General features: G+C 35.4%; 2 protein-coding genes across 3 annotated transcripts in view; one reads left to right on the top strand and one right to left on the bottom strand.

The window, feature by feature from the left end:
• LOC125680848 (scoloptoxin SSD14-like) overlaps positions 1-23,065 on the bottom strand; it is a 28,561-nt gene extending 5,496 nt beyond the window's left edge. The window contains exons 1-15 of one of the 2 annotated variants that reach the window (XR_008800198.1): positions 22,990-23,065; positions 18,482-18,611; positions 18,262-18,364; positions 17,585-17,736; positions 15,786-15,903; positions 14,050-14,117; positions 10,906-10,979; positions 10,612-10,811; positions 9,809-9,911; positions 5,706-5,827; positions 4,589-4,680; positions 3,723-3,884; positions 1,914-2,016; positions 1,335-1,572; positions 1,050-1,173 (exon numbers count right to left, since the gene is read on the bottom strand). Coding sequence is in view for 1 of the 2 variants with exons in the window: in XM_056155209.1 (XP_056011184.1) it covers positions 1,335-1,572; positions 1,914-2,016; positions 3,723-3,884; positions 4,589-4,680; positions 5,706-5,827; positions 9,809-9,911; positions 10,612-10,811; positions 10,906-10,979; positions 14,050-14,117; positions 15,786-15,903; positions 17,585-17,736; positions 18,262-18,364; positions 18,482-18,611; positions 22,990-23,029 (1,705 nt within the window). In the remaining variant the exon portion in view is untranslated. The remainder of the gene's footprint in view (positions 1-1,049; positions 1,174-1,334; positions 1,573-1,913; positions 2,017-3,722; positions 3,885-4,588; positions 4,681-5,705; positions 5,828-9,808; positions 9,912-10,611; positions 10,812-10,905; positions 10,980-14,049; positions 14,118-15,785; positions 15,904-17,584; positions 17,737-18,261; positions 18,365-18,481; positions 18,612-22,989) is intronic. The other variant, XM_056155209.1, reaches the window with a different exon arrangement.
• Positions 23,066-24,314: 1,249 nt separating this feature from the next.
• Positions 24,315-27,877, top strand: part of LOC125680092 (uncharacterized) — a 77,530-nt gene continuing 73,967 nt past the window's right edge. Inside the window, exon 1 of the mRNA XM_056153498.1 lies at positions 24,315-24,456. The gene's annotated coding sequence lies outside the window, so the exon portion shown is untranslated. The remainder of the gene's footprint in view (positions 24,457-27,877) is intronic.

Here is a 27,877-nt window from a genome sequence, read left to right as displayed (position 1 = left end):
AATCTCATAATCCTTATAAGGAATAAGAAATAAAGAGTTGGGCAAACATGGACCCCTGGATATACCAGAGGTGGGATAAGGTGCCTAGAAGGAATAAGCATCTCCTGTCAACACCTGCTGCAACACGGAACCTCCGTTTTTAAGATCATACCCGGAAGACCAGTGATTCTCATTTCTAGATGCAGAGTGTTTGGCAAAGAGCAATCACTATCTATATTAACATCTTAGGTTTAACATGGCCAAGGCACAAGTGGGGCTCGAACTCACCTCCAAGTTACGAAGCGAACACTCAACCACTGAGCTACCGTAATCAGTCAAAATTATTAAAACCAAAAGAAAGGTCTCATCATGAGGCATCAGTATGTGAAATATCGAAACCCTATCCCTCTTGGTTCAAAGTTAAAGATTAAGAAAAGTACATAAAGTCCAAGGTAAACGTCAATAGGTCAAAAGTCCTGGTATCAAATGAAAGGACTGATCATGAGGCATCTCTATGTAAAATATCAAAATTCTATCTCCCCTGGTTAAAAAAATATAGGTAAGATTTTTCTTTAAAAGTGTGATGCTGACAACACTGGGGTCATGACAATAACCTCCGGACATCCATCCCAGTGAGCTAAAAATGAATGTTTTTTTAAAAAAAAGAAATTAAAAGCCATACCATATCCCTACTTCACACATAGTCCTTCATCTCAACATCAATCAACCTTCTGATATGTACTACAGAGTCATTATATTTCTTAATGGCTACATTTTTTAGGATTTCATAGGTGCCCTTATCCCACAAATAACAGGATTTATATCAAGATTCAATGTACAGAAACTATGTCCATGAAATCACATCCCAACAAAACTATAAAATCTTGTCGATGCACAAAAATTACCCCTCCCCCCTTTTCTAAAAAAGAGGCCCATGGGCCACATAGCTCACCTGAGTCACACTTTGATTTGAAAAAACTTGAATCTGCACTATATCAGGAAGCTTTCACGTAAATGTCAACTCCTCTGGCCCAGTGGTTCTTAAGAAGAGGATTTTAAATTACCCTAACCTAATTTGCATTTATGTGATTATCTCTCCTTTGAAGGGGGCATGGCCCTTCATTTGAACAAACTTGAAAGTCCTTCACCCAAGGATGCTTTGTGCCAAGTTTGGTTGAAATTGACCCAGTGGTTCTGGAGAAGAAGATGAAAATGTGAAAAGTTTACAACAACGACAAACAACAGACAAATTTTGATCAGAAAAGCTCAATTGAGCCTTCAGTTCAGGTGAGCTAAAAAAAAAAAAAGCCAATTCAACTAGTTCTACAATATACAGTGAGTAAAATTCTACTCACTTTCATAGACGACCTTCTCTGGAGACAGGATGCTATAGATTCTTGGAGCCTGAATAGCAGCTGTTAGGTTCATGTTGTAGGACAACACATTAACAACAGTCTGGACCACGGCCGAGGGAGTAGAGTCCCCATCTGTGGCCCCTAGGTTAAGTCGTCGCGCACATGAAACCTTGCTCTTAACAACAATGGTGGGAGCCATATTCGACTGGGGGCGCTTTCCACCAGCAATGTCATTCAACTAAAGTGGGATTTAAAAACTTGGTAAAGACCAAAGAACAGAAACAACATGATAAAGAGTGCTATGTACTGGAAAAGTTTTGCCTCTGTTTATTTTGGCCCTTTCAACCTGAATAGATGAATTCAAATCTGGGAAAGTTTATATTTGCTTATTACAATAAAGTACTAAAAATATGGTTATGCACAAATTTGAAAATGGGATCAATAATTTTTCAATGTACTTGGGTGAAATCAACATGGGACAAAAATTTCCTGCTAAACCAATTCACTATTTTGGTGCTCTCAAAATTTTCAAATGAATGTGACAAAATTGACGTACAGTTTGTGCCGTCATTATCTTACCTGGCTGATTGATGATCCTGGGACTTCAAAGTTAGCCATTTGGTTATTTAAAACAATGCCCGACTTGGTTGTTATTCCTGAACCAAACCAAGAATTCAAAGACCTACAAAAAAAATCACAAATAGCTAAGCACTAAAACTGCTCAGTCATTGGAGTAAAAATTTCTTCAAAAAATGTTTGTGTGTCTGTGTGTGTTGCTACTCTTCTATGAAACGCAGTATTAAGTCTTCCCCGGAAGACATGTGTCGCCTGCTAGTTCATTCTATATGTAATATATCACGTATAATGTTGAAAAAGTAAATTATTCAAATGGTTTTTGTCAGTTTAATACTCCTTTTAAAGGTTTTGAGAATTACTAAACATTCTTTAACGATAACTTAATTGAAATTGAAAGATGAGACATTATTATGGAATGGAATTTTTGGGAGAATCTGTTTGAAATTAAGATATTTATTAAATGTAGACTGAATGAAAACATATGTTTGAAAATAAGTATCAACCTGTTACTGTGCTCTTCAAGACAATGGTAATAACCATAAGTAATTATCTGTTGGGTTTACTGCTTAGTCTTGTTGTCTTTTTATATATCCAATTTACTGTTTCTCAAGAAAAATCATAATTAGTGCTGTTCTGAAATCACATATACTGTCCTTCAGTATGGGAATTACAAATACTGTCCTTTTGTACATAAAAATACTGTCCTTCAGTTAATCATAAAATAAAATCTTCAGCAAAAAATTTTTTTGCTGTAAAAAATTCTAAGTCCCGGCAAACAGGAAGTTGATAAGCGACAGATTCGAAAATGTCTTACACAATACAGTTGGCCATACTGATGCTCTGTGCCAAATATCAGGGAGTTGCCCCATGTGGTTCTTGAGAAAACTGTGACAGAAATTTTTTTGCTGTAAAAAATTCTAAGTCCCGGCAAACAGGAAGTTGATAAGCGACAGATTCGAAAATGTCTTACACAATACAGTTGGCCACACTGATGCTCTGTGCCAAATATCAGGGAGTTGCCCCATGTGGTTCTTGAGAAAACTGTGACAGAAATTTTTTGTGACGACGACGACGCCAGACGACGCATAGTGATCCCTATATGTCGCCACTGCGTGTAACGCAGGCGACACAACAAAACTGAGCTATACCTTTGTTGTATTCACTGTAAACAGATTTACATCTTATACCATTATTGCTTGCCAGACAAATATTGGAAATTGATGGATTTATCTTAACACAACTTTATCACTGCAATGTCGTCTTGTGAGATTATCAGCGAGTAAATTTTTGTTCAGGTATAATTATGGAAATACATTTTTATACCCAGAAATATTCAGGAGAATTTATTTTCGTGATACAATAATCTCAGGGATGTATGAAAAAATTTCTGGTGATTAGCATTCATTTATTCGATCTCTATTTCCTCTAAAAATGCCTTGAAGTATCACTTTAAAAAGACGTACAGTAAAACATGTTTAGATTCTTTATAAACATCATTCATTATATCCAATAAATTCATAATATATTTTAAAACTATAAGGAATGAAAATAATTTCTCTGTAAGCGTAAACTCATTATAAACAAGTTCGCTGTAATCGTAAACTCATTATAAACAAGTTCGCTGTAAGCGTGAACTCATTATAAACAAGTTCGCTGTAAGCGTGAACTCATTATAAACAAGTTCGCTGTAAGCGTGAATTCATTATAAACATGTTCACTGTAACCATGCTTTACTGTAGTCTTTATTCTTTTTGCTTTCCTTTGGGACTGTACACACTGATGTAAGCAACAGCTCTCAGAAGCAGAACTTACGATGTAGCCGACACCATCAGTTCCTGAGCATCCACTACTGACACATGGCTAGCGCCACCATCAGTAGAGACAGGGAGAGTCACGACACTGCCACCATAAAATACAGGGTCAGCGTGGGTAATGTTTGTTGTCATGTTCCTGTGTTTGCTAGCTACAACTTTACTATCAAAAGAAAAAAAATCCTCAGTCATTCAATGTTATACAATGTACATCATCAGATACTTGTTAAAGATACATAAAATCAAACCTTTCTAATCCGACATGCTCTGAGAGAGATATACAGTGAAACCTTTATAATCTGACATGCTCTGAGAGATATATACAGTGAAGCCTGTCTAATCTGAAATGCTCAGAAATATATATATGTGTGTGTGTGTGTGTGTGTGTGTGTGTGTGTGTGTGTGTAGTGAAACCTGTCTAATCCGACATGCTCTGACAGAGATATATACAGTAAAACTCGTCTAATCCGACATGCTTGGAGAGATATGTACAGTGAAACCTGTCTAATCCGACATGCTCTGACAGAAATATATACAGTAAAACTCGTCTAATATGACATGCTCTGAGAGATATATACAGTGAAACTTGTCTAATCTGAAATGCTCAGAAATATGTATATATATATATATATATATATATATATATATATATATATATATATATATATACACAGTAAAACCTGTCTAATCTGACATGCTTTGAGATATAAAGTTTGCTTCAGATTAGACAGGATGTGAGATGGCAAAGTGTAAAGAACATAGAGAAAAACAGAATTGACCATGAAAATACACAGTGAAACGAAATACACAATTGGTGGATAAGAACAGGTTTAACTGTACGCATTAGAAGTGACTGGATTAACTTACTCCAGCATAGTCAGCGTGATGTTGTGAACTTTCTCTTTGTTGAAGTCGGGGTCACCTAACTGCTGTTGCTGTGCACTAGCAAATTTCAATGCCTACAAAACAATGCCAAAGACTGGAGAATAAACAATAATGCTTGCAAGGTTAAGCAATATTGATCTCTTAAATAAAACAGAAGATGAATGGATTTACAAAAAGGTTCAGTTTTTAGTTTTTAAAAGATTAGTTGATTGCCCATTCAAAATGCCAATTACTTACTTACATTCTTCCTGGACAAGTGGAAATTTGAGTACAGAAAAGTGCATTTTCTTGTTACTTGTTAAGACATACTAGTAAGAAAAAATATTTACTATGTAGCCCAGTTGAGTATATCCTATTGTGTGACTTACCTCCAGCATCCTGTGAACTGTCACAGGTCAATGTACGTCTTACCTCCAGCATCCTGTGAACTGTCACAGGTCATTGTAAGACTTACCTCTAACATACTGTGAACTGTCACAGGTCATTGTGTGACTTACCTCTAACATCCTGTGAACTGTCACAGGTCATTGTGTGACTTACCTCTAACATCCTGTGAACTGTCACAGGTCATTGTGTGACTTACCTCTAACATCCTGTGAACTGTCACAGGTCATTGTGTGACTTACCTCTAACATCCTGTGAACTGTCACAGGTCATTGTGTGACTTACCTCTAACATCCTGTGAACTGTCACAGGTCATTGTACGACTTACCGCTAACATCCAGTGAACTGTCACAGGTCATTGTGTAACTTACCTCTAACATCCTGTGAACTGTCACAGGTCATTGTGTGACTTACCTCTAACATCCTGTGAACTGTCACAGGTCATTGTGTGACTTACCTCTAACATCCTGTGAACTGTCACAGGTCATTGTGTGACTTACCTCTAACATCCTGTGAACTGTCACAGGTCATTGTGTGACTTACCTCTAACATCCTGTGAACTGTCACAGGTCATTGTGTGACTTACCTCTAACATCCTGTGAACTGTCACAGGTCATTGTGTGACTTACCGCTAACATCCTGTGAACTGTCACAGGTCATTGTGTGACTTACCGCTAACATCCTGTGAACTGTCACAGGTCATTGTACGACTTACCTCTAACATCCTGTGAACTGTCGTGGGGTCATTTTGGATCAGTGAGTAACCTTCCAACATATTCAGAGCCGATAAGACAGACAGACCTGCACCAGGAGCTGGAATCGTCATCACTGTGGATTCTACAACACATTATCTCTATGTCATCACAGACATCTATCTTACCGCCCATTTTAACAACTTGTTTGACATGGCAAATACCAATTTTACTTAAAATGGTACATGTGTTAACAAATTAGTTAAAAATGAAATCGATCTGAAATCTTCAAATTCAATATTTGTAAAGACATCCTGATGAAATTTTAGACGTAAAAATAGGATTATATGCAGATATTTAATTACTGGGATGGTCCTGTTTTCAGAAAAGGAAACTATGACTGATTAAAACACCCAGACCAGATTTCATTATTTTGAAGTCACTGTGATTAAGGGCACATGAAATAAGTATGTTATTCAAAACAATAGTCTTTTATTGTGAAAACTAAATCTACATATCCATCGGTTGCAATAGCTTTGTGGTTAGGGGGCTTGCTTCACAACTGGGGGGTTAGTTCTCATCTTAGTGGTGAGTAAAACTTGAGAAGTTTAACATGGGTAGTAACTGTTCCTTCGCCAAGCACCTAGCATTCAGGTCTTTCAGATCTGGCCAAATAAAAAGGTTGTGTGACATTGTGGGCATTGACATGATATACTAGAAATATGTCCATAAGACATAAATGCCCCACCCAATATGACATTTGTAATGCAATATGAAAATAAGAGGCCCATGGGCCACATCGCTCACCTGAGTCACCTTGGCCCACATTTAAAAATTTTTCCTATATATTCGCATGTAGAATTTTGATACCCTATTGTGGCCCCAACCTATCCCCAGGGGCCATGAATCTGCACTATGTCAGGAAGCTGCCATTTAAATTTGAACTTGTCTGGACTAGTGGTTTTTGATAAGAAGATTTATAAAGATTTTTTCCTATATAATCAAATGTAAAACTTTTGATCCCCCATTGTGGCCCACTCTACCACCAGGGGCCATGAATTTAACAAACTTGACTTTGCACTATATCAGGAAGCTTTAATGTAAATTTTAAATTTTCTGGTCCAGTGGTTCTTCAGAAGATTTTTAAATGACATCAGTCTATTTTTGCATTTTTGTGATTATCTCCCTTTTGAAGGGGACATAGCCCTTCATTTGAACAAACTTGAACCCCCTTCTTCCAAGGAAAATTTGTACCAAGTTTGATTGAAATTAGCCCACTGGTTTTGGAGAAGATTTTTAAAATATATCAGTGTTTTTTCACTATTTCACCATTATCTCCCCTTGGAAAAAGGCATTCCTTTCATTTTAAGAAACTGATTCCCCTTCACCCAAGGATGCTCTGTGCCAAGTTTGGTTGAAATTGGCCAGGTGGTTCTGAAGAAGATAAAAATGTGAAAAGTTTAAAACAACAATGGAAAGTTTTGATCAGAAAAGTTCACTTCTGCCCCATTCACAATGGAAAAAAGGTTGAATTTTTCCATACTGAATATTTGACTAAAGTATCATTTCACTTTGAATATTATTCAAATTTACCAAAATTCTAAGAAAATCGCTATAAAGATAAATAGCAATTTTGCGTTGGTTAAATGTTGCCTGCTACATGTATCAATAGAAAGATTATCATCATTCAATATTACTTATCACAAAAGAAAACAAATATTCGCATGAAATGCCGATCCTCGTTTATATAAATGGATATCGTAAACTGACGTGAAAAACATTAATCTAATTAAAATTAGATTTGTAAATCCGATCCTCTACCATATACCCTGGCCATATTCAAAAATTGGCAAAAAACAATCTTCATTAATTGCTTTCAAACTGAGCTAACTATACCAAATAAGAAATAGTGAGGTCAAGGTCACAGGGAAGGTCAAGGTATAAAAAAAAAGCCACAGTTGAATAGCTACCACTAATATGTATCAGTGTAAGAGTTTTAAAAAAAAAAAATTGTCAATAGTTGCTTTGAAACTGAGCTTAAAACTTATATAGAAAGTCAAAGGAAATGTCAAGGTAAAGAAAATATTGATGCAGTTGAATAGATGATACCAATATGTATCAGCATACAAGGTTTGATGAAAATATCTTGAATAGTTTCTTTGAAACGGACTTTGAAACTGAGCTAAACATAAAGTGTGACGGAAGAACAGACAGAAGACGGCCATGACAAACACTATATTCATGGCGGGGGATAAAAAAAACCTAACTGCTATGACCTTGAAAGCCATGACACATAGTTAAAAATTTGTAGTGGTTCACCAACAAAATGTATGTCCACATACCATGATAATTTGTCCGGACAATGTCCATCTGTTTCACTTCATATAAAAACTGTCCACATACCATGCTAAATTGTCTGGACAATGTCTGTCACAATCAATTATCAGTTTTGTAAATATCCTTTACTGACCCTCATTGTTTCGCTACATTTTCTATAAATTTATCCTGTGTGGAGCCCCAATTTTCTTAGTTTCTTGCAACGGTCAGCATAATAGAATAATAGACTCTACCTGGGTTATTCTACCCGCTTTGAAAGGCCTATATAAACCTGAGTTCTTTCACTATAGAGGCGCATGATTTTCCAGAGACAAGATCTGAGCTATGCAGCATTATTAACAAATTCTTGACTAAATTTTATGGTAATAGCATCTCCAGACGGGGTAAGTTCACTTTTATTTTGATTTAAACATCTTAATTTGCTCATTGTAGTTTCTGTGTAATTTATTTGAAGCCTAATATTTTATAAATTTATGGACCATCGTTGCCACGTGTTCATAACTAGAGTTATATGTAAGTCATTCTATATCAGAATTTAACTCGGTCTTTGTGCAATGTATAGGAATACAAGCACATTGTTTCATGAATACTGCTATGTATTATGAAGAGTACTACTGTTAGTACTGTTTGCCATTCTTTACGGTGTGTAAATCCATGTATATTTTGAGTGTCAAGAAAGCACTCTGATATTTATGACTCAATGTTAGGGACATTGTCATATTGTGCTTATGTAAGCTTTATTGTTTAAGGTTTCTGGGGTAGGCTTATCAATAATGCCAGGACGAGGTTCCCGACATTAATCTGCACCAGTAGTGGACAGGTACAGACGAGGCTCTGGATATTACCTACTTCCCAGTCAGACCTGAGGATAAGGATCCGGAGGATTATTATAGCGGAAAGAGTCTCCGTATGTCACAGTGGAGGAATCTCCAAGTCGACTTAGCAGCATGTGGTACACGTGGAATGGTCGTCATATCATTCATATAGGAACAGAATTCATGTGAAGTGGGAAACGGATACAAATGGCCAACAGAAACAAAGCAGGGCCATATTCAAAGGATATAGACACTTAATCATCTATACTTAGTGTATTATATTGATGGTTTTATTGTAAATATTTGTACACACACACACACACACACACACACATATATATATATATATATACATCATTATATAAATATTGTATGTAGTTGAGGGTAACATTGAAAATTTTCACCCCGAGAAAACCATTGTCAACCGAGGCGTAGCCGAGGTTGACAATGGTTTCTCGAGGGGTGAAAATTTCAATGTTGCCCTCAACTACATGCAATATTTGTTTTATTATACTGAATGTTATGCAAACAGGAAAGCAGAAAAACTTACGTCTATTGACATTTGATCAATCACTGCCATGCGATATTTCGTATATCAATGCGGGTATTCCCGTTTATTACAAACGCTCAAATGACGTCGTCTAACAATCTACGGCGAACAGTACGCGCATAAATTTGACGCATGTGATAATTTTTTATAATATCACCCGTTGTCAAGTACTGTTACCTGTTGCTAGATATTATCACCCTGGGGCGCGTGCTTTCTGTTCTCAGAGGGTAACAATATGTTTTTTCAAATGCTTCTCGACCAATCAGATTCGAGTATTTTACATGCAAGTATAATAAATACATATATATCATATACATATATATATTTAAAAAAAACAAAAAAATCTTTGTATTTACTGATCAGAATGCCGGTCAATCATGACAATATCCCTCTGTTTCACTTCATATAAAAACTGTCCACATACCATGATAATTTGTCTGGACAATGTCTCTGTATTTCACTTCATATGACTCCAAATCGTCCCCAGTCACCCACTTCCTAATTTTTGATGAACTGGATGGAGTCAGCTAAAACAAAATAAAGATCTCAAAGACATATACTCCCAACAAAGTTTTAAGGATGAAAGAGAAGCTGTAAGCCTTCTGCCACAAAATATAGTCTCTGCCAAACCCTTTCAAAATTTGAATTGACACAAACATTTTCAACTGGATAGGGTTAAGTAGTAGATGTGTGATATGTTTGCAATAATGGGATCAATATTGAACCAGTAAATACTTAGTTGTAGCATCCTGTGCAGTTGTGCTAAAAAGCTCAGGAGCTAACTTCCTTAACAAACATGTCGGTAATGTATCCCATGTATAAAAATTCTCACAATTTGTGAAAGATTTCTTTTATCTGTGATAATGAACAGGAGGTTAAAACCTTGATTTTCTTCATTCACAGATATCATTTGATCAGCATGGCAAAATTATATCAAAAACAGAGCAAGAGGGATCAAACTCTTGAAATACTGTAAACCAACTTTTATTTGTGTTTGAGAAAATTTTGCAAGTTTGGCGAGAACCTCATTGTCGCGAATATTTCTCGTCACGAATCAGTCCTTGAATGTCTGTCATAGGCTCGAAAAAGTATCGATCACGAAAATTACTTGCCGTGAACCAGGTTACCACAGGTGAATCGCGAAATAAAGTAGCCGCTAATAAAAGTTGGTTTAAGTATCAATTACTATCACATACTTAGTTTAATATACAGAGGCCATACACTTACAGCATCCACGATTTCTTCTGCATATTTTCCTTTATATATGGCAGAGGAACCTTTTTCTGAAACCTGCTGTAGAATCTCTGCTAGATCAGGACGTTTGATTTCCGTCCCCAGCGTCACAAAACCGCCATCTTTTACAAAGTATTTCTGGAGATTTGGACTCAAATCACTTGTCCTTAGTTTTCCACTTTTGAACATATCATCTGTATAAGATCAAGATGTTATCTAAAATACAATTAATTTGTACATAATATAACATCTCAATTTTCGAGGTTTTTTTTTTCTTCAGCAACTTACCCATAGACTTTGTAACTTTGTATCCCTCTCTTGCTAGTGAAATAGCGGGATCCACTAAAGAACTCCATGTTAGTCTGGTGAAATATCAAGTACATTAAATCAGTACATTGATCACAAGTTTCTCATTTAATAGATGTTACAAATATTTCAATAAGCAAATCAGAGAATTGTGCCCCTCCCCCCTTTTGGATTTTATTTTTGCCAGGGATAAAATCATTGTAACAAAGAACATGCATGCCAAATTCAAAACTATAATCTGAAATTCATGTATGTTTTAGGCCCATTTCATTCCAAATTCTCCCTATTTGCATGTTCTTTATACTGTGCAGTCTGAAACAGTAAAATCTTGACAATCCCAGAAATATGGCATCCATGAATTCAAATAATCTCATAGAAATTTTCATTTGTGGGAGGATTCCAGACCTTGAAGCTCTGATCACACTGAAACAGTTATACACCCACATCTGACTTTCTTATTAAGCTCTGATCACACTGAGATAGTTATACACCCATATCTGACTTTCTTATTAAGCTCTGATCACATTGAGATAGTTATACACCCACATCTGACTTTCTTATTAAGCTCTGATCACACTGAAACAGTTATACACCCACATCTGACTTTCTTATTAAGCTCTGATCACACTGAGATAGTTATACACCCATATCTGACTTTCTTATTAAGCTCTGATCACATTGAGATAGTTATACACCCACATCTGACTTTCTTATTAAGCTCTGATCACACTGAAACAGTTATACACCCACATCTGACTTTCTTATTAAGCTCTGATCACATTGAGATAGTTATACACCCATATCTGACTTTCTTATTAAGCTCTGATCACATTGAGATAGTTATACACCCACATCTGACTTTCTTATTAAGCTCTGATCACATTGAAACAGTTATACACCCACATCTGACTTTCTTATTAAGCTCTGATCACACTGAAACAGTTACAGTACCCGCAACGTTATTCTCGACATTCCTATCGTGCGTGTATCCTATCGTATCGTGCGTGTATCCTATCCTATCGTGCGCGTATCCTATCCTATCGTGTATCAGGTTTTCCGTTTTCTATCGTGTTTTGCGTTTATCAGGTCTATCGTGTATCGCGTTTTGCGTGTATCAGGTTTCCCGTTTATCGTGAAAATCGTTTATCGTGTAGCTTCGGAAACTATCGGGATCGTATATAAAATCTAATGAAAAAGTACGATACTTTCCGAAACCTTTATTCGTTTTGTTAAAGAAGCTATTTTTAGGAATCGAGGAAAGACGGTATATTTGAAGGAGAACATAAAGTTGTCGATTTTAAGGCAGAAGAAGACCTATTTGTCTGTCCAGAGAGAGTGAAAATTTATCACAATTTAATTCGAAGTAGTTTGGAAAGTAGCAAACCGAGGACAGTAAATCTGAAAGCTCCTTCATTTGAAGTTCATAAACATTTGTTTGTCTAGAAACAATTATTTGTAATTAACACTAACAGAAAAATAGGGAGTTCCGATTTGAAAGGAAAAATCAGTAAATTACATTGTTTATCACATACATGTATATTTTAATAATGGTTCTTTTTCTTCCGATTTATTTCACCTGTATGCTACTTATATAGCAACTGCTGAACTTGTGCGCGTCCTTATATATGATTTTGTGTATCACCCGTGTTTTGACAGCTAACATTCTCAGGGACATTGTATTTCACACATTTAGAAGATTAAGTTTTAATAGGGTGCAAGGGTATTGCATCCCCCAAAATTCTGCTCAACTGGGCACGATTCCGCTGTCATCGTTGTTTTTTTTTTTACTCGTACATGTACACATGTACCAATAGTCGTACATGTAGATACTGGAAATTTATGTTGGTTTTGATGATTATTTGAATATTTTTTTTTACACGCTAAGCGTTTCAAAATTGCGAATTTAAAACAAGCCGGGTTTTGTTTATGTTTTTTTAAACAGTTTATTTATGTTTTGGTAACAAAATATCAATTCAAATAAATATGTTCCAATTACTTATGACTATCAATTATCATTCATAGTGTAAAAATATCTAACAGGTGTAGTACGGTTGATTTTTTTAAAGCGGTCGTTATGAAAATAACTTGAGATGTTGAATGAGCCGTGAACTTAGAGCTTGATGCAAAATAACCCCCTCCTCGCTACACACACAATATTACTTGGTTTTATTTCATATTCTAGGTAATATACATTAGCATAAGAGAGCTACTGAAGTATGATATCACTACATTATATTACATTTAGTTAATTCCCTGTATAATTTATATATTAAACATTAGGTGACAATACAAGTTTTAGAATCATTGGCTGAGAAAATTCATATAGATATCAAATAATGAATTCAATGCCGTATATATTTTAGTTTTTTTATTTTAGCTGTGGTGGCATAAAAAACCATAAATTAAAAAAAAAAAGAAAAGAAAAACGTACGACCGTAGATTAAAGAAATTATATGGTATAAAACCGATCAATGTTTTAAACAAATGTTACCGCGACGGGGACAGGTAACTGATAGTCATCCCGCGATGAGAACGCAGTTTTCCTGAATTACCTATAGATTACCGAAAACAAGAAATCTGCGTTGTCCGTAATGTAGGTATATAATGAGCATTGAAATCCTTCAATATTATTATCAACATAATGTAATTATGTTGTAGGTATCAAAATTTCGTTCTGTCTAAATCATTTCTAAATTTATAACATATCTATCAGGTTTTCCGTTTATCGTGAAGATCATTTATCGTGTTTTGCGTTTATCAGGTCTATCGTGAAGATTGTTTATCAGGTTTTGCATTTATCAGGTTTATCGTGTATCCTATCGTATCGTGCGTGTATCCTATCGTATCGTGCGTGTATCGTGTTCTATCGTTTATCATGTCAAGAATAACGTTGCGGGTACTGTATACACCCATATCTGACTTTCTTATTAAGCTCTGATAACACTGAGACAGTTATACACCCACATCTGACTTTCTTTCTATTTTTCTTGTGGGTGGCTTTCAGATTACCACAATGAAATATAATTATATACCCATGTTTAACTTACATGCACTTTCCATATTTCTTGTGGGTGGCTTCAAGACCATCATCACTGATACACAGTTATAAACTCATGTTTGACTTACTTTCCGTATTTCTTGTGGGCGGCTTCCAGACCCTTAAGCTCCCCTGGAACCCCAACAGAAAATACACCCTGCAATACAATGGGATACCCGTTATATGTGTATCCTTGGAAAGACATACTTATCCCTTGGTCTCTGTCCACCCAGCTGGATCTGTGTGTATCAGTATCAGTTAATATATAGTTATTATATGATTAGCAGAGCCAGCAAACTGGAAAAAATGGAATGTTATATTCACCTCCAAGTGCCTTCAAGGTGAATATAAACTTCTCATTTTTCCAACATTGGACCAAAATTAAACTGGGAATTTCCAAATTGGTTATTATTTTTTTGGCTGCCCAATAAAAAACTGTGCCTCATTATTTTCAATTAGGTCTTGCACTATAGATGTCAACAGAGATGGCTGATCAGGCGTTGTCAGGTAAGCTCTTGTAGCTAGTTTCTATAGATGGCTGATCAGGCATTGTCAGGTAAGCTCTTGTAGCTAGTTTCTATAGATGGCTGATCAGGCGTTGTCAGGTAAGCTCTTGTAGCTAGTTTCTATAGATGGCTGATCAGGCGTTGTCAGGTAAGCTCTTGTAGCTAGTTTCTATAGATGGCTGATCAGGCGTTGTCAGGTAAGCTCTTGTAGCTAGTTTCTATAGATGGCTGATCAGGCGTTGTCAGGTAAGCTCTTGTAGCTAGTTTCTATAGATGGCTGATCAGGCGTTGTCAGGTAAGCTCTTGTAGCTAGTTTCTATAGATGGCTGATCAGGCGTTGTCAGGTAAGCTCTTTTAGCTAGTTTCTATAGATGGCTGATCAGGCGTTGTCAGGTAAGCTCTTGTAGCTAGTTTCTATAGATGGCTGATCAGGCGTTGTCAGGTAAGCTCTTGTAGCTAGTTTCTATAGATGGCTGATCAGGCGTTGTCAGGTAAGCTCTTGTAGCTAGTTTCTATAGATGGCTGATCAGGCGTTGTCAGGTAAGCTCTTGTAGCTAGTTTCTATAGATGGCTGATCAGGCGTTGTCAGGTAAGCTCTTGTAGCTAGTTTCTATAGATGGCTGATCAGGCATTGTCAGGTAAGCTCTTGTAGCTAGTTTCTATAGATGGCTGATCAGGCGTTGTCAGGTAAGCTCTTGTAGCTAGTTTCTATGTTTTAAATTTTTTAATTATTTAATAAACAAAACCTTGCATCTCTTAACACTTTTGACTATGTCTTGTACTCTAACTGTACTCTAGATGACTGACCTGGTAGCCTTTGTAAGCTCTGGTAGCCTTTATAGGCTCTGGTAGACTTTATGGGACCTGGTAGCCTTTATAGGACCTGGTAGCTTTTATAGGCTCTGGTAACCCGTTTCAATGTTTCAATGTTTTAAATGATTCAATCTTGTAATAAAAAAATTGCTGACATTTTCTCCAACAATACACTACTTTAACTACAGTTGAAGTACAATGTTCACCTCACCCTCTCAGCTCTGTCAACATTGTATTTCTCAGGTGGCTAAAACATTATACTAACCTCAAAAATGTCAATAATTGTATAGTATCTCATCCCAAGGGATCTTTCCACAACATGAAAGAAATGGATTTATTTCAAACAAACCATGTAATTCAACTCATTTGCTGGAACTTGTTTAACCAGAATATCTCAAGTCCATCAAGTAACGACAGAGACCCGTTCATCTGCAAACTTTTTGACTCCCAATCATTATGTCATTAGAATGATCATTTATTAACTGAGGAATATAAGCATAACATGCCTTTTCAATCAGGGACTTGTCCCCATTAAAGAGATCTGCTGAAGATGGTGCTGTTTCCCTGAAATCGATTACTTCACTCTTCTTCGTTTTGTGATCATATACAATCATGAACCCACCCCTGCAATAAAATCAATATATATATTAACATTTCCAATGTTTTTGCATTCGATATTTTCACCAACTGAAATGATAGCCTAATGAATGTGAGCAAATGTACATATGAATCTTGATAAACATAGTATGACTATTTTAATAGCTAGGAATTCTGACAGAAATGAAGGTAAAATGTAAATATAAAAGTAAAATTTAAAATTTTTGAAAATACACGAGGGTATCACACCAGCACACTTTTCATGAAATGTTAACAAGCTTCATAAAATATGCTGGCACAAGATGTCGCAGTTCATGCCCTCATGAATGTATTTTCAATTCTTGAATGAGAAATGTTTGTAAAACATACAGTATGTCCCCAATAGTGCAAAATTGAAAAGGGTATACACATGCATCATTTAATTGATAGTAGTGTCACCAATTCCAAATATTGAGAAGACAATATCTTCGTATGTCCAGAGTGGATTGACCATGTGACCTAAAAATCAATTATCTACTCCTTATGCTGTACCAGTGTACCAAGTTTGGTGTCAATCAAGCAAATGATTCTTTAGGAGATAATATATTACTTATGTCCAGTTTAAACCTTGACCTTTGACCATGTGACCTCAAAATCAATAGGGGTCATCTACTCCTTAGGATGTATCAGTGTACCAAGTTTGATGTCTGTCAAGCAAAGGGTTCTCAAGAAATTGAGTGGACAGTATATTCCTATGTCCAGTTTGACCCTTGAACTTTGACCACGTGACTTCAAAATCAATAGGGGTCATCTACTCCTTAGGATGTACCAGTGTACAAAGTTTGATGTCCGTCAAGCAAGAGGTTATCAAGATATTGAGCGGACAGTGTCTTCCTATGTCCAGAGTGGATTGAACCTTGACCTTTGACCTTTTGACCTGAAAATCAATAGGTGTCCTCTTTTACTCATAACCAACCCACACATGAAATATAATTATGATCAAGTGAATGATTCTCAAGATATTGAGCAGACAGACCAACAGGTGCAAAGCAATATGCCCCTCTTCTTTGAAGGGGGGCATAAATATAGCACATCTGTCAAAGTTAATTATATTGACTAAAACATTGCCTGTTTACCTTTACCTATAAAAGTCTTATACACCTTATATATATCAGATGGTGCCATGTCAAAAATATCTGAATATGAACCTCCCTTCCCTAACCCACACACCCTAAAAACAAATTTGGCAATATCAGTAAATGTACTTATGTACTACTGCAAGCCAACTTTTATTCAAGACGATTTTATTTCATGATTTACCAGTGAAAAACTGGTTCACGGCAACAACATTTTCATGACTGAGATAATCTTAGAGAAATAAGAAAGACATTAAAGGACTAGTTTAAATAGGAAAATACTTGCAACGACAAGTTTCTTGCAAAAAGGTTGGTTTACAGTATAATGTGTATGCATGTTGCTGGTCAGAAGCTCAGTAGAACTTGTATCATTTTTTTTAAACAATACTAACTTTACATAAAGATTATATATCTTATCTGATCTTATCAAAAGTCAAAGATATATCCTTTATGTGACATGCTTATATTTGCTACAAAATTGCATTACTATAACAGGCAACACAAATTCTGTACTTTCTAAGGTGTGGCATTTAGCACCTCTTCACCTTGACGTTTGTGCGTCTCTTTCTATTCTTTCGATAATGTACGCTTACCCTCCGATGCCAGACTGATGAGGGTTGACAACCCCTGTACACAGCATTGTGGTTACCATGGCATCCACTGCATTACCTCCCCGTTCCAGCACTGCTAGACCAAGGTCAGAACACACGCTAACATCTGAGGCTACAGCTCCAGAAGCTCCAACCTACGTTATCCAATCAAATCATTCATATGTTTTACTCACCAAAAAAATACAGATATTGAACACTAATAAAAATACTGTGCCCAGTTTTTAATGTGTGGTTCATATTTTACATTTTCTTTGGTGCACAAGGAATTTAAAAAATGATAATATCACAAAATATTTAAAAGAATAAAAGTAACTCAAAGCTTGATTTCAAATAATTTTAACCAGCTCTACTGATTTGTATATATGGTTTAAAATTCATGATAAATAAATAATTCATGAATACATAAAAACACAAAAGAAATACAGTATTAATGACCATACAATTTTTTTTCTTCCTGGTCAAAAATTACATGTAATGTATATATAATTCTATTATACATTTTTTTATTTTATACATATTTACATCACTTTACTTATTCACTGCTTATCCTTATTATCATTTTATAATTGCTATTTTGAAAATCGCATGGTTTCCAACATTTTTGGAAATTAATTTAGCAGACACTATCACTTTATGAATGTTCAAAATCATATCCATACCTGAGGTTTCCCAAGGTATATAAAAAGAATTAACGCTATGGTTATAACAGTCGCAAAAATCACAGATGCTGCAATAATTATTTTTAATCCTTGGGAATGGGCTCTACAAAAAGGTAAAGACATGAATTAATCTAAATAAGTCATAAGATATTATACAAAATTTACAGATTTTTTTTTTTCAGAAATAAAAGCCATGTATTGTTCATAATTCCACACATACACATCTTTCCCTGAACTGCTTGTCTCTTTGTGTAAAGGTGATGTTTCTCCTTTCTTCAGACCATCATTTAGAACATGTCCTCCTTTACCCAGTACAGTTTTATCTTTTGCTATTAATTTTGTAACATCAGCTAGAAAAAATATATATAACCAAAATACACCAAAAATTCCACAAAATAGTGCACTGCTAGTGTACAGAATACACCTATCTGCAAATACATATACATAATGCATATCTATGCATGCATGCTTGAGGTCACAAGATTAGACAATGTCTATTGCAAAAACCAAAATGAGACCAAAGTAACCTATTTTTGGGTTGTGACACGTCTTCCTCTCCAGATGCATCTCACAGTGCTCAAGATATGATCCAGACATGATTTTTAAATGTATAGCCATAAAATTTCAAAATGCAATTACAGTGACCTATTTTTGGTTCACAATACAGCCCTTTAAGGGGCATGGGCACGATTTGAGCTGAAAATTTCAAATTTTATTTTTCCATTTTTATTGTTTACAATGCTTAACAAAAGTATTTCTAATGGTCAACCAAAATTTGAATATCAGTTATAAGTGAGATACAGCACTTGCAATTCTTTGTTATGTAAACAAGGCTCATGCCATGTTTTTGTTTACATTTGACTGTTTAATAGAAAATAGTGTGTTTAAAACAAAATGAGATGTGCCAAACGCTAGAAACTATTTAATTGTGTTAAAAATTCACTTATAAATTGAAAAAAATCAGCTTTAAACGAAACTTTTACTAGTTTATTTAACCTATGTAAACAAAAAACATGGCACAAGCCTTGTTTACATAACAAGAACTTGTGACCTCTGTATCTCCCAATTACCTTGACTACTGACATTCAAATTTTTGCTGATCATTAGTAACACCTTAGTTAATTAAGCATTCTAAACATTAAAAATCAAAAAACAAAATTTCAAAATTTTCAGCTCAAATCGTGTCCATTGTCCCTTTAAAGGGACTGATTCACGATTTTCCCCAAAATTTTGTTTTTCAGTTTTAATGATCAAAATCTATTGTCTAATGTGTTTAAAAGATTTCACATAAAAATTAAGGTTCTATATTATCACAGAAGCTCATTTTAGAGATTTCATTATTTGTTTTGTAAACAAAGATTACGGTATGTTATTATTTACGAAATTTTCAAAAGAAATGGATATCGATCTAAGTTTATTATATCTTTCACATTTCAAGCATTCTTTGGGTAAAAAGTGTCATCTAAAAGTTAAAAATTTTGACTGAAAAATTAAGATGCTATATATTACAAAATTAACATTTCACATATACATGAAAAGACTCGAGTCTTTGTTTACATAACACAGATTTAAAGCAAAAATATTGCTTATATTCTTGCATTCTGAAGGTCAAAATTTTGACTGTTAACATTAAATCAGTTATATTTTTAATGTTTAACATCAAAAATGAAAAAAATATTTTTTTCAAAAATCGTGAACCAGTCCCTTTAAAAGACAGGTGTATAAAAATACCAAACCACTTAAACTGACAGAGCCAAGTTGCACAAAAGTTTACTTTTACACATTTTAAAGTTTACTTCTTCTAACTAACACTACTATCCTGTGCGGATCTGGGTTAGAATAGGTCCTCAGTACCAATTGCTTGTCATAAGAGGTGATTAAATGGGGTGGTCCTTCGTTTGAGATCATGTTTCTTCATGGTCCTTGTCCCAATGGTTCAGTCTGTATTCTACTACTACGACTTTGACCTTGAGAAACAAATGGCATCCTCCACTTGGCATAAAGTGTTTGTGTACCAAGCTTGACGGTGCTAGCCCCAACAGTTCGGTCTGTATACTGCCTACAAGGTTTTGCTACTAAGTGATATTGTGACCCTGACCTTTGATCTTAAAAAACAATAGGCATCTTCCTCTCATTATGGTGATCAAATGTACCAAATTGCAATATCCTGGAGCTTATGGTTCGGTTAGTATCCTGCCAAAAATGTTTTCCTACTAAGTGATACTACAACCTTGACCTTTGAATTCTGACCTTGAAAAACAATAGGCATCTTCCTCGCATCATGGTGATCAAATACACCAAGTTGTAATATCCTGGAGCTTACAGTTTGGTTTGTATCCTGCCCACAAGGTTTTCCTATTCAGTGATACTACAAACTTCAACTTTGACCTCTGATCTTGAAAATAAATAGTCATCTTTCTCTCATCATGGTGATCAAATGTACCAAGTTGTAAAATCTTGGAGCTTGTGGTTCAGTTTGTATCACAAAGTCTAGATAGACAGATGACGCCATACCATAATATATCCCATCTTCAACGGGCGTAAACAATTCAACGAACCATAACAAAACTCAAACTCCATTTGCAACTCATCAATATACATCTGCATACAAAAAATCAGTTCAATGCCTCAAGGCATTTAGAAAAAAATCCAGAATACTGGGTGTTGCGGAAGGACGAAAAATGGACAAGGGTAAAACTATTTGCTCCGACGACTTTGTCATGGGGGCATAAAAAAGTACATACTGGCAAAAATCCAAGTAGTGAGTGAGAATTAGTATGTAATTTTAAATTACAAAGTTTAAGTATCAATTTTTCATTTTTACAGACTGTTTACTTAGTATTTGAAATTAAGAGCAAATAATTTTTAACATAGAAAAAATCAGTAACTAATGTTAGTGTCAGCATCAGACACTGATCCAGTATAAAACAAGCATTCTGAAAGTATTGCATAAGCAATACAACTCCCCTACCAGTGCCCCCATTAATTGACCAATGTACTTTATATTCGAGGAAATGTACATTTGATGTTTTTTGACCTTGAACTGTGACCCGATACATTGGTACCAAGTCACCATGTTTACCAGTGCCGAATTAATTTAATGTTTTGTTGTTCATACAGTTGACGTATGTAATTTTTATCAGGGATGAAATAGCAGTCTTTGCACAAAATATGTGGGGGGAAATATTTAAATATGCAAATACGACACAAAACAATACACCAACATAACATTCATATCTGTATGTTAAATACTTAAAAGGGACTTCAAAATACTAGCCTACTTACTAGCAACTGTTCAAGGCCGATTTTGAATACAGATGTGATTTTGTGACGTCATGACATGGTAGTCAGGCATTGGTGGAAATGTTCAAAATATTGTTAAAATATGACCGTTGTTGGATTGTTGCAAGGGAGTTTAGACCTCTGAAGCAACAGATGAGAAAGAATCATTTCTGAGCTTAACTGTGTCCGAGAATACGTTTGTTTTGGCGAATTTAACAACAAAATTGGACTCGATTCAAGGAGGGAGGCAAAATGTCATTGCACACCAGGTGTATTTATACTGTGATTAGACATGCCCAAGCACAAAGTTGGTATTCTTTTCAGTGTAAACAACATTGGAGACAAATAAAAAGAGATGTTGTGAAACACAAATGCCCCCGATAATGGCCAATTCCGAAGATGGCCAAGGTCACAAGGGCAAATATCTTGGTACCAGTAGAAAGATCTTGTCAAAAGAAATGCTCATGTACAATATGAAAGCTCTAATATCAAAGCTCTATCACTTATTGTTCAAAAGTTATTAGCAAGGTTAAAGTTTTCAAAAAGTAGGTCAAACTCCAAGGTCACAGGGTCAAAAATGTTGGTACCCACGGAAAGGTCTTGTCACAAGGAATACTCATGTGAAATATCAAAGCTCTATCTCTTACTGTTCAAAAGTTATTAGCAAGGTTAAAGTTTTCAAAAAGTAGGTCAAACTCCAAGGTCAAGGTCACGGGGTCAAAAATGTTGGTACCCACGGAGAGGTCTTGTCACAAGGAATACTCATGTGAAATATCAAAGCTCTATCACTTACTGTTCAAAGTTATTTGCAAGGTTAAAGTTTCAGACAGAATGACAGAATTACAAAATGACAGACAGGACAAAAACAATATGCCCCCCGATCTTCGATCTCGGGGGCATAAAAATATTTTGCACCATTACAAAAATCTTTTTGAATTGTAGCCCTCTCCCAAAAACTTCAGAATAAAAAAAATCGGAGAGGGCTAGCACATTATTGCAGCCAACACGAGGTTAACTTGGGCACCAAATATAACAAAAACTATTCTATAGATGTCTCAGGTGAGGATCAAACAAAGGACCTCTGGCACAACAGGCCAGTGCTCTACTGGTTGGGCTAAAGAGCTATCCTACTCGCCAGAGCTAGTAGGAAAGCAATGTATCTCTCACTACATAATGCACAAGTTGCTTACAAAGGCCTTATCTTGAAAACTAGGTGAGGAGAAAATTTCTGCTCGATACGAAAAACAGAAATTAACGAACGGACAGACACGCATTCAGACATCTCTGTACTATACATTATGTCGTCTGAAAGTGAAAACTGAGCGCGACATAGTTGAAAGTGTATCACAGCTGTGCTTGCCTGACGGTAACACCGTCAACATGTAAAATATTTACTCGTGTTACTGTTTGGGCAACAAAAAATTGAGGCAACTACTTCGTATTTACCCTCATTTGTGTTAATTTGGTCTTGTCTGTCGTCTTCCATCCTACTGAGCTCATTACCGATTTTCCCCACTTCCGGTGAGCATTTATGAATTAAGTGGTGCGGGAAAGAATTCGTTCGTTTGCAAGAATCTTGTACTGTGGCAATAAAATGAATGACAGGCCTCACGAATTGACCCTCTCTAATATAGATTAGACGGTGTCAAATTTTAATATGACAAAACTTTCGTGACGAGCCCCTATGTTTCAACTAATAACTCATATGAAAGGTGAAGATAACGAACAGTGATCAATCTCATAACTATAACTCCTACAAGCAATACAAAATAGATAGTTGCCATAGGTGGAATCAGGTGCCTAGGAGGAGTAAGTATTCCCAGTTATTGAGTTGACCGATCAACCCGCCGTGAGCCCTATATCTTAATCAGGTAAACGGAGTTATTCGTAGTCAAAATCAGTGTGCCATATAAAATAAGTATAATATATCAATATCATCATCACTAAATAGTAAAGTATCTTCATACATTGCTGGTTCGCACGCACTTGATTCTTTAAAACAACAAAAACTATTCATTAGACTCACGGGCACTGGAAGTTAATGTAAATATATAGTATGTGCCCGTGATTAGACTAGTCTTGAACTTGATTTGCTATTTCAATGACGACCAAAAACAAAAACCTCAAGGTATATGAACTTTTGTTATTGATATAAATTGCGTTGGAAAACCTACCCAGAGGCTAGGCCCTGTAAGAAGCAAAATTACTGTTGTCTTCCCGTACTACAATATTGATTCTATATAATGCTACATGTATATATTCAATACATCCGAAATCTTTACTTTAATAAAATCTTACACTTCCATTTTAATTCAAAAAATTATTTTGTTGTAGAATTGCGCTATCATGATAGTTTTGTACGCATTGGAAATGTTATCTAGAATATAGCTAGTTTAAGTTGACCAACCCCCACCCCGGTAAAGGGACGTTTCGCCCCAAAAGACGTTTCGTACTAAGACGATTCGCTCTCGGGCGGTTCGCCTGTATTTGCGATGCGAAATGTCCCATGTATTTTCCAATTACTTTGGTTATTATCAATCTAATTATCTAAATCGTCTTTGGGGAGAATCGTCTCAGCACGAAACGTCCTGCATTCCCCACCCCACCACCCGAGAGAAAGAAGAGAGATGGGGTCCCTTTACTGAAAGTTTTAAAACACAGATTCCAAAATTTCATAAATAAACACAGATTCACAAATTTCTTAATCCTAGTTTAAAACCTATTTCTCTAGCAGTTTTGAAATCGAGCGCGCCTTATACAGCTATTCTCGCGATATTTTGTTGACCTACTTTTTAACATATATCGGCCATGATAAAGCGCCAAAGATGTAGGAGTTGAAATGTCATCGTTCGGATTTGATTAAAGAAGCACACTGTGGACTAGATTTACAGTAGGGCACAGGAAGCATTAAAGGTATATAGTCCACGGTATTCTTCATTCATTTTAATCGATAACTGAATGAATTATTGAATTAATTGACCATGTGATCTGTGAACGATTTTGTTTACTCGCCATTTTACATACATGGCGCTTAATAATATTTTCGCGATGTATACTTTGTAACAGAATACACATTGATTAACAATACTACACAAAAAGACGGATATAATTGGCCAATATTTTGTAGCTTACTTTTTGTAGACATTCGATATGCTTCAATTAATATATAATACATGCATATGACCGAATTTCCTCGTAATGCGCAGTTGTCCCGCTTTTTACCTGATCATTAATATTAACATACTCTGAATTAGCATGGTTTGAGTATATAAAGTAATTGTGAAGAGAACATATATTGAATTGTATATAATAGCATTTCAAGACTGAAGAGGATTTGTATAAATTTATGATTGATTTTCTTTGGCAGCATGACAACTGATGTTGGATGAATGCTAGTTTCTGTGGAAACGAAGGGGGTTATTTATATTCAGTCTTTCCTATCCCCCTTGTTTCTGTCCAAGCCTTCATAAAGTACGTGGGAAATCAGTCGCGCTTCGGTTTGAATTTATTTCAGCTCACATTTGATGTGAATTGTTCGAAAACTTACATAAATCAATTCATGAATGAAGCCATTCAATTCCACACTAAAGCAACGATAATCATTGTCATTTCAAACTATACATCCATTGACTATCAAATTCGCCTCCATGATAAACAATGTCTTCTGCGCATGCATCACTTCATTTCTTGCCATATATGTACTACTAGTAAATCGCACAAAAATCTAACTTTTTCAGTTTATTTCTCATCATACGCATTGCCTTTCATTTCTGTGAATGGACTTATATTATTCTTCTGAAGATGAAAATGATGAATTATTGGAAACAAAATAAGTAAATATGTAATTGGAATAAAAAATATTAAAAGACCATTTGCGCAGTGTGTACTGCATTCCTGAAATTGGATTAAATATCATATTAAAGGAACCGTATCTTGTGTGTCTATTTTTCCCCTTTTATATTCATTCATTTTTATTTTATTATTATATTATTCATTATACCTTCCTTTTTTAGAGAGGGGGGGGGGGGGGGGGGTCTCCTTATAGGGAATTTCATACCATGAATTGAAAAACAAGGAATCTATGACAGAACAACAAACCTGTGACAAATGAACTTTAACAGAAAAAAAACCCATGTTATTTAATTTCATAATATGTGTGGGCTACTAAAATTTCATGTGGGCTAACAGGATTTCTTATTCAGGGGCCCACTTGGTCCCTAAGGTATTCAGTCGAAGTTGAAACCCTGCTCTCTCTATCTCCAAAATCAAAAGGAGAAATGCAACCCCTTCCCCCGTTGAGATCCGCCAATGAATGTTAAGTAGACTGAAATTAATCACCTTTACTGATTTGCAGTTACAGTCTGTCAAAACTTCTGCAAGTTTATGCAATCTCAGGGCTCACACTGGACTAAAATTTTGTGTCGCAACCTGGCGCGCGTGCATCAACTCATACCGGTTACTGTAGATCTGTATTTCATGTATATTATTCAAGAAAGCATATACAGCATATCATATATATGTCTCCGATTATTCTTACAACATAGCTTTGTTCAGCTTTTATCATAAATCACTATTATGATATTGTGAAAATTGTATTTCAGCAGACTGCTTATCAGTCAGTCTAGATGACATTGCAGCACAATCATGGTTTTATTTTTAAATATTGTTTTTGGCTAAGTTGTCTCAATTCTATTTCATACCAGAAAAATTTAGGAGTATTTCATAGCCTATGACTGACTACATTAAATGAAGATAAGAAATGAGTTTCTATGTTTATTAATCAAGTTAGTAGTGTAAATGACATATAATACTCATCATTAACATTAAATTTGCACTCTATAAAAAGTCTCTGTCAGATGACAAAGTTACTGAAGACTAATTACTGTAATACATAACACATCATCACGGTTTCACATCACGTTTTTCAAAGAATTCACTGAAGAATCCTGTTTTCATCTTGAAATCCAGAGTGACAAGGTGGTCATTCAGTGAATATCATCATGTAGTGAAGAAGGGAACTCGGGAAGTCTGAAATAAATTTTAAATGGCTTAAGATGATGTGAAGTCAAATGATGACAGCATAGCAATTTCATCAGAACCTACAATATTGCGTTTTCTCATGGCCATTTTCCAAATAGATCAAACCAAAGACCTTAAAGAATGATGCAATTTCCCAACATTCCTTCATTTATAAACTATACTACCGTCAAATGGATTAGAAAATGTTCAATAGTTTAACTTTCTAGATGAAATTGTTTTTGTACTGTGATGAACTGACAAATTAAATCTTATATGTTTTTATTGACACCGAAATATCTTCCATTAACTAGCTTGTGTGCACAATCACACGCTTTTTGTTCCACCCAGTCCAAACAGGTAGCTCCCCAGTAATGACTCGGGGTATCTTTCTCCAGTATACAGAATACTTTATTTCTAATTCATTACAATATGTAGGAGACTCGCACGTGCAAAGTTCATTTCATTCACACCTACCAGAGGATCAACCCTTTGTCTTGTGTAAACTGCTAAATAAACAAGACACCCCTTGGTCTATTGTTCCCACGCGACAGGGTATCCACATTCTGCACAGGTAAAACATCCCCAACGCTGTTTGGATGCCAACAGCTGAAATTCAAGATGGCGCCGCGATTTCTAAAATACGAAATGTCCGTGTCATTTCCGGAATTTCTGTCGCATTTTTTCCTGAAAAATCGCAAAATGTGACAAATGCGATGGGCAGCGCGAGCCCTGCAATCTGACATTGATATTCATGTACACTGATTATTTTCAACATCATCAAATTTTGTTTTAAGGGGGGAGGGTGATGAATTTATCAATGAACATTGTAAATACGTTTGTCATTTTAAATTCTTTTTTAAAGGATGTTTTAATCGGTAACTAACTTATAAAACTGCATGAATACGATAAAATAAGTGCACTGTACAAAACACATATCATGGTACATTGTATCAACAACATTCAACAAATCCTTTGGTTCACCTCTCTTTGAAAATCAAGATCCGCGTCTGATATTATGATCGAGATTAATCAAATATTATTCAATCCCATATATTTCAACACTTCCTTTTTTTTGGGGGGTGGGGGGGGGGTGTTGTTTTTGTTTTGTTACAACAATGACATTTCCAATCTAATTAAAATCAGACCTTCTCTAACCGTTACACTGTAACGGTTAGAGAAGGTCTGATTTTAATTAGATTGTGACATTTCAAAACAAACAGAACAGCAAATACAATGTGTGCATTTATTTCAGACAATATCGAACATGCAATTACATTTAATTTAATTACATTTAATTTACGTATTCTTTTATTTT

Source organism: Ostrea edulis, chromosome 2 (genome assembly GCF_947568905.1).
Source record: "Ostrea edulis chromosome 2, xbOstEdul1.1, whole genome shotgun sequence".
Classification (NCBI taxonomy): domain Eukaryota; kingdom Metazoa; phylum Mollusca; class Bivalvia; order Ostreida; family Ostreidae; genus Ostrea; species Ostrea edulis.
Note: the sequence above shows the minus strand (reverse complement) of the source record. Positions and strands in the feature narration are given on the sequence as shown.